The sequence below is a fragment of the Argentina silus genome (assembly GCF_951799395.1).
Source record: "Argentina silus genome assembly, chromosome: X".
Taxonomy (NCBI): domain Eukaryota; kingdom Metazoa; phylum Chordata; class Actinopteri; order Argentiniformes; family Argentinidae; genus Argentina; species Argentina silus.
This window is the reverse complement of record NC_139653.1, coordinates 16872300-16880695: the sequence shown is the minus strand read 5'-3', so window position 1 is coordinate 16880695 and position 8396 is coordinate 16872300. Positions and strand designations below refer to the sequence as shown.

Here is an 8396-nt window from a genome sequence, read left to right as displayed (position 1 = left end):
ATGAAATCTGTGTTTACGCTTACTTTGTCAACAAGTGAATACCATTAAAAGAATAACAAAAAGGGAGAGACAAAACAAATGGCCAACCACCTTTTATGACCTTTGACCTCAAATACCTGTTCTAGCTCATTAATAAGAAGCCATGTCAGTGACACTGTCAACACACAAAAAACAGAACACGTTGACATACCACACTCCCATACACTCTCACTCACAACACAAGGAAGAGCTCTTGAGGGAATAGAAGAGTTCTGATCCTGTCTCCAATGACAACTCATTCCTACGCTGCAGGCAGTGGATAACTGAAGTCAAGTAAGCAAGCACAGTAGAGCTATATTTCTGTCCTGAGCACAATGCCCAACATGGGAGGTCTATGTCCCAATGCACATCACATTGTTAATAGAAACATGGATGATCATACCAGACATCATCATTCCCTCAGAACTCCATAGTAAGGTTAGCTATTTACTTTCTTGAAAAGAAGATACAATACAACTACATACATTAACATGGATGCAAGGACTGACAACCATGAAATAGAAGTTTTAACCATGTTTTGAAGCTATACAGTATTTGTTTAAAATTACACTGTTCACAAACAATGGCGTATTCACTTTTAGAACCATGTGCTTTTTTTTTTACCAGACTAAACACGCCTTTCATCCTCCATTTTCGCAACTATTTAATTGAATACAAATTAGAATTCAAGATAAATATTATAATGATTTACATTTTTCATCTTTATTTTCTCAGTCATTGGAAATAACTTTAGCCTAGGCCTGCTTCATCGAGGAGAATTGTACTCATTTATGGCCTTGCATGTCAATAGCTTACGCTATATGTAGCTGTCAATGTGGATAATAAACTTGCTTGTGCGCATGCGGTTGTCAGATGCAATGGTCAAAATGCCGGGGAGCAACAAACAAGTGTGTAGGTCATGACATTTGCAAGTCTTGACATACAGTTTTTGGGGGGTGCGAGCCAAAAAGTTTGAGAACCACTGTCTGTGATAGACTACTGATTGTGACAATTATATCATATTTTTATTTGACATCTGGGACAAAATAGGCTACATTGTATAACTACAGTAAATGTTACCAAAATGTGTAGCCAGTTGATAAACCCCCTTTTGTTTGAGGTTGGCCAACGATTGATCTTTGTTAAGCTTTTATTCATTCATTCATTCATCTTATTTCGTCCTTAGGAATTTTTTCATAAGTGAGAAACGATAACAACGTTCTACGATCGGAGATAGTATGAACTTCATCAGAGACCGTATGCTTTGCATATCCCCTTAGAGGGTGAACGTAGAGAACAATGTGTTTTTCGGCTGTCTGCTATGAAAGCGACCGTACACTTGAGTATTTAACAGACCAGAGAACACAGATCTGTTCCTCAGCTAAATTTCGCTCACAGCTGATGGTCATCACCCGTTGTTCTACCCGCGATCCTCTGCCTACCTGGATTAACTAACCAGATATAAACACTCAGCTACTGTAATCGGCAAGTCAGATCGTTTGGTTGCAAATGGCCCGTTTGTGCCGGGAATTATCTCAAACTTCAAATGCTTACACACACACACATAAATCTTATTTGATGTCACCATTTTCTGGTGGGTGTGTTGTGTATTACAGCCTATATTCGGCCTATGTTCCTCAATCCTCTAATTTGAAATTATAGTATAGCTGTATAGGTGACTCTTGCTTGAATGTGACTACTGTAAACTGATAAATATTAGTTATTATAACGGTTTTGAAACCAACTGCTTTTAGAACCAATTTGTGAAATAATGAAAGGCATGATATGGAGGACTGTGGACCATCTCATTAATGGCATTTCTGCAAGCCTTTAATGAAACAACAGTGTAGTGGAGTTGTGCAGTCCATGTTTATCAGCAGGCTGCATATCTGTGGCTTGAGTATATTTTGAAATGCAGACATTCTGTGATAACACATGAAAAATAAAACAGCATATGGAGAGACATATTTAGTAAACTGTGGCTTTGTCCACAAGATGGCTCTACTTAACCACTAAATTAGGAGGCTCTCGGACTGGGGAGCAGTGATTCTAAGAACTCTCAGCGGGTGGGTACTCTGTATGAAGTCCATGAGAAACTGAAGGTCACAGAACTATCTATTTGCCTCTAAGACAGCAATGTTATAATGTAAATTCACTTATGTCTTCATTCATCTTCTGAATGTCTGCTTTCAGAATGTCTGCTTGACAGTTAGTTGTTTAAACTTTAATTAACTACTGAATGTCTGCTTGACAGTTAGTTGTTTAAACTTTAATTAACCACTGCTCAATGTGTGAAATATATTTTTTGGAGAGAAATTAAAAGGGTTTCTAAATGTCTTTCTCAATTCAATTGGCTTTATTGGCATGAACAAACAAATGTTTACATTGCCAAAGCATCACAAGCAATCATAAAATAGGTATATACAGTATTATACAGGTAAAAACAATCAGAAAGTGAAGACAAATAGTAATAAGCTAACAATGGAAATAACAAACAAAAACAATAAACAGTTATAGTACAGTTTATGGTCCACTGGCTGTCCTTAGGATGTGGCACAAAGTTACACATTTTGCTGCTAAGATTTGACATTTGGGTATTTCGCCTAGTAAATATGGTAATTTTTCAGTATTTGTTTTTGTTATAAATTCTTTGTGGATGTCTGAAATTTTTGGGAAAAAATATCTCTAATTTCACTGTACTGTTGGCATGAGGTTAGGAAATGTACCTCGGTTTCTCCCTCATTTTGTGCAGAGTGGGCATAGACTGTCTTCTCTGGGAAGCCAGTTGTGTCTATGGCGGCCTTTCTCTATAGCCAGGCTATGCTCACTGAGTCTGTACATAGTCAATGATTTTCTTCAGGTAATTTACCACTGTGTATTCTCTGTTTAGGGCCAGATAACAACTCAATTTACTTAGATTTTTTGTAGTTTCTTTCCAATATGTTACATAGGTCTCTTTCTTTTTCTTTTGTGTCTTTCTCAATCCCCTGTGATTAATTAAAATTGGCTTTAGGGCATTCTACACCTAAACCCTACCCGCTCTACACTCTAAAGGTTTTGATTTGAAATCAAACAATTTGTTATGGTCCCTCCCCCTAACCAACCCTCTGGCACCACCTCAAGGCCACGGAGATCATTGCTGGAGCGCTCAGTCCCCAGTCGGCAACGCACCTGTGCTCTATCTTCTATCAGAACACCTGCAACCCATCCCCAATCAGCATCCTGCAAGAACCCTGCCCGGACATCACTCCAGTGATGCAAGCATTTCCCTTTCAGATATCACGGTTCCTGTCGACCATATCTTTTCATTTGATTTCAACAAGGTGGGGTTTGATGGTATTACAAACATGTATTTGATTACATCATTGGTTATTTATTGTTTAACAGATATTATTATTGACAAAATACTAGTGTTCCTTATTTATTTTACATCAATGAATATTCAGATCCAGTCTGAATATTCATTGATCTGAATATTCATTGATGTAAAATAAATCACTCCGTACTGTCTTATGGTACTTACTCATGACCTACAGACGCTTCAGCCCTCCTGTGAAAACCCTGCAAATTCCTTGTGCCTTGTCTTCTCCTCGTAACCTAACCTGTTCTCATGTGCCCCCATTCAGATACCTCGTCCTCCTTGTCGTCGACCCTTCCACAGACCTAGCCCCTTACCTGTTACTGGGCCTCCTCGCCTGCTCGACCCACTGCCTATCTGACTACCCGTCCGCCTGCTCGACCCACTGCCTGTCTGACTACCCGTCTGCCTGCCCGACCACCTGCCTGTCTGACTACCCGCTCTCCTGCCGACCCTGGACCGACCCTGGACTACTCTCTTTGGATTCTCCACTCGTCCCCATTCCCCTTTTCTTTATTATAATTTACCATTAAATACGCCTTCGGGCTTCATCCTACCCTCTCTGTGTGCCGTCGTTTGGTTCCTCAGACTTTCTGTGTAACACAATTAATATGAGATTAAAGTAGAGACTGATGGTAATTTTGTACATATTGGTTTCACCATTCAGAAATTACACCACTTGTTCTATGGGTGAGTCCCCCTATTTCAGGGTACCCAAAAGTAATGGGACAGATTCATCAAATGTCCGAATTAAGCACTCATGTTTAGTATTTGGTGGACAATCCTTTGCATCCAATAACTGCCTGATGTCTGCAACCCATTAACCCCACCAGATGCCGATTATCTTCTCTGGTGATGCTCTGCCAGGCCTTTACTGCAGCCATCTTCATTTGTTGTTTGTTTTGAGGTCTTTTTGCCTAAAATCTTATCAGGAAATGAAATGCATGTTCAACTGGATTTAAGTTTGAAGACGGACATGGCCAGTCAAGACCTTTCCACTTTTTGGCCCTGAAACTCTCTAGTTGCTATGGCAGTATGCTTGGGTCATTGTATTATTGTACGATGTAGCACCATACAATGAATTTGGAGGCTATTTGTTACGGTTCCCCCTCCTAACCAACCCTCTGGCACCACCTCGAGGCCGCGGTGGTCATCACTGGAGCGTCTTCCTCCCAGTCAACAGCGCACCTGTACCCGATCCCCAATCAGCACCCTATAAGAACCCTGCCCGGTCTTCACTCCAGTGCCAGATCGTACTGTGACCTACGGTAAACCTTTCCACGAGACCCGCAGACACTTCTAGCCCTTCCGAGTTTTCCTAGCTGTTCCTTGTGTCTTGTCTTTTCCCTTGTGACTCACCTTGTTCTCCTGTGCCCCTCCAGAACCCTCGTCTTCCTCTGACTCCCTCGTCAACCCTTCCACGGACCCACCTCTCTCTACTACTGGATTCCCCCATTAACGAACTCTGGACCGGACCCCGATGACTACCACTACGGATTATCCCACAGCTCTCTCCCCCTCCCCCGAACACTGGACCTCCTATTATTGACCCCCCGACCGGACCCCGACGACCCCTTGGATTATCTTTCTCTCCCTTACCCGTCTCCTTATTATTATTATTATTATTATTATTATTATTTACTATTAAATACGCCTTCGGGCTAAACCCTACCTTCTCTGTGTGCCGTCATTTGGTTCCTCAGACATTCCGCTGTAACACAATTGCTTGCACTAGAGCAGACAAGATGTTTCTGTAAACTTCAGAATACACTCTGCTGCTGCCATCAGCAGTTACAATCATGAATTAAGACAAGTTAGCAAGTTCTAGTGGCAGCTATACATGCCCAAACCTAACACACCCATGTTTCACAGATGAGGTGGTCTGCTGTAAATCTTGGGAAGATCCTTTTTTCTCCAAACTTTCCTCTTGCGATCACTCTGATAATATTAATCTTATCGGTCCTTAATATCTTTTTCCAGACCTCTGCAGGCTTTTTAGGTATATTTTTAGCAAACTGTAACCCTGCCATCCTTTTTGAGGATAACTAATGGTTTGCACCTTGCTGTGAAGCGTCTGTAGTTTGGCTGGTGATGTATTCTGCGGTTGTTTTGGGATTTTTATCAATTATAGTCATCTTCGGTCATCCACTGTGGAAGTCGTGCTTGGCCTACCAAACCCATTTGCGATTGCTGAGCTCACCAGTGCTTTTGTTTCTTTTTAATGATGTTCAATTTATGAATGGTGAAACCAATATGTACACAAATACCATCAAATAAAAGCTGAGAATCTCTACTTTAACCTAGTAATTGTTTGATTTAGAAACTTTTGAAGCGTAGAGCCAAAAGAAGAAAAAATGCTGTCCCATTACTTACGCAAGGCACTGTATACGACATAAAAATGGACATTTTACAACATTACATTTTCTAACATTCAAAATGGAAATGGAAACACAAGACATATAAATCTGCCTTTGAAACTCCTACACTTTTGGCAGCAAAAAAGATAAACAAATAAATACAGGTTAACTTTAGACGCTGTTTTATACTCCTATCTATTTTGGAGACACCGCTTGATCTAAAATCTCACAAGCAGTGCTGAACCGTGTGTTGCGAGAGCGCCACCTGTGGGACGTGGATCTGCTACAGTGGAAAATGAGCGAGACACTGGACAAGCAGACAGAGGTGTTTCAGTATGTTCTCAACCGCATGCCCCCCCACCCCAGCCGGGACTTTGTGGTGCTCAGGTGAGTGGGGCTCAAGGAAAGGCTGGATGATGCTGCATGGTGCATTAAAGCAAAGCATCTTCCTTTAATGTATTTTTATCCTCTGTTTGCCAAGACCTGGAATTTCTGTTTCAACTTCAAGGATAGATTCAATCACAATGATCTTGCAAATTTCTGTCATGTTTATGTGTGTGTACAGAGCACCCATTGAAAGCTAATGTCTGTTTCAATTGAAGGTCCTGGAGGACAGATTTGCCCAAAGGCACATGTGCCCTGGTGTCTGTGTCCATAGAGCATGAGGGCTGTCCTCCTGTTGGAGGGGTACGGGCCGTGGTACTGGAGTCTAACTACCTGCTGGAGCCCTGTGGCTCTGGGAAGTCCAGACTGACCCATATCTGCAGGGTGGACCTGAAGTGAGTGGACACATTAGACACTTAATCACAAAAGAAATTATGTCTTTACTCATAAGATCTCTCATGAGTTTGTATAATTGTTTTAGCATCTCTACATTTGAGTGTTTGAATTTGAAGTTCAGTGTACAGTATGTATGCACGTTTCGAGAGAAGGGTTTGGGAGGGTTTGGGAGTACGTTATACGTACATTAGGCTCACAACCTTGTCTCATTGTGTACCTCTTTCAGAGGGAGAACTCCAGAGTGGTACAACAAAGCCTTTGGTAACCTCTGTGCCGCTGAAGCCGCCCGAATCCGCAACTCCTTCCATCCACTCACAACAGAAGGCCCAGAGACCAAGATCTGATGCTAACGCCACCCATGCCGGCTCAACAGTGAGAAGGGGATTGAGCCCTGAAAATCATGACAAAAGGCAGGCTCCAGCAGTAAAACAAAGTGTTTTTTGTGACAGCATAGATGATCTGATAATTTGGAGCTTCTTTGTACTTGCACAGTAACAAAAGGAGACCTCTTACAGGTGCTGGTCATTATTACCCAATGGGGAAGAGAATCATCCTGCCAATGTCCCTTAGCATTAGGATTACAGTTACATTGTGATGTTGTTATGTTATTGTAATTGTTATTATTTTAATAATTAATATTATTGCAGTCATGATCTACAGTGTCTAGGACATTCAACCTCTTAAAAGCTTCTGTGAAGCATGTATATTGTATTAATTTCAAATGTAAAGCTATATATAAGATATGCTATGTGTGCACATCATGCATACTAGCTGTATATACTGTATATATGAAAGGTTCGATAGTACAAGCATTTTTGCCTACATATTGATTCTTCCATTCTGTCAACATTATTGTAATAGATATGGTACAAAATTGTAAGCTGGTTTTACGTTGCTTCAACAGTTGAATGGGTGTAATTTTATTTTACTTTGACCTTGACCTTGTAGGTTATGAAAAATGGACTCAGGTTTGACTTGTTCATACCTGTTTTTAGGGTGCTGGATTGTGCTTCAGTCAAGCTCCAGAGACAACAATTTTTTAATAAACAATTTTTAAAAAATGATGAAATCTGTGTTTACGCTTACTTTGTCAACAAGTGAATACCATTAAAAGAATAACAAAAAGGGAGAGACAAAACAAATGGCCAACCACCTTTTATGACCTTTGACCTCAAATACCTGTTCTAGCTCATTAATAAGAAGCCATGTCAGTGACACTGTCAACACACAAAAAACAGAACACGTTGACATACCACACTCCCATACACTCTCACTCACAACACAAGGAAGAGCTCTTGAGGGAATAGAAGAGTTCTGATCCTGTCTCCAATGACAACTCATTCCTACGCTGCAGGCAGTGGATAACTGAAGTCAAGTAAGCAAGCACAGTAGAGCTATATTTCTGTCCTGAGCACAATGCCCAACATGGGAGGTCTATGTCCCAATGCACATCACATTGTTAATAGAAACATGGATGATCATACCAGACATCATCATTCCCTCAGAACTCCATAGTAAGGTTAGCTATTTACTTTCTTGAAAAGAAGATACAATACAACTACATACATTAACATGGATGCAAGGACTGACAACCATGAAATAGAAGTTTTAACCATGTTTTGAAGCTATACAGTATTTGTTTAAAATTACACTGTTCACAAACAATGGCGTATTCACTTTTAGAACCATGTGCTTTTTTTTTTACCAGACTAAACACGCCTTTCATCCTCCATTTTCGCAACTATTTAATTGAATACAAATTAGAATTCAAGATAAATATTATAATGATTTACATTTTTCATCTTTATTTTCTCAGTCATTGGAAATAACTTTAGCCTAGGCCTGCTTCATCGAGGAGAATTGTACTCATTTATGGCCTTGCA

General features: G+C 40.5%; 1 protein-coding gene across 1 annotated transcript; it reads left to right on the top strand.

Moving 5' to 3' along the window:
• Positions 1–5982: 5982 nt before the first annotated feature.
• LOC310822704 (stAR-related lipid transfer protein 13-like) lies at positions 5983–7576 on the top strand. Its single transcript, XM_083695146.1, has 3 exons — positions 5983–6120; positions 6336–6512; positions 6740–7576. The coding sequence occupies exons 1-3, from the start codon at positions 6029–6031 to the stop codon at positions 6855–6857; spliced, it is 387 nt and encodes a 128-aa protein (XP_083551272.1). The 5' UTR covers positions 5983–6028; the 3' UTR covers positions 6858–7576.
• The last annotated feature ends 820 nt before the right edge of the window (positions 7577–8396 follow it).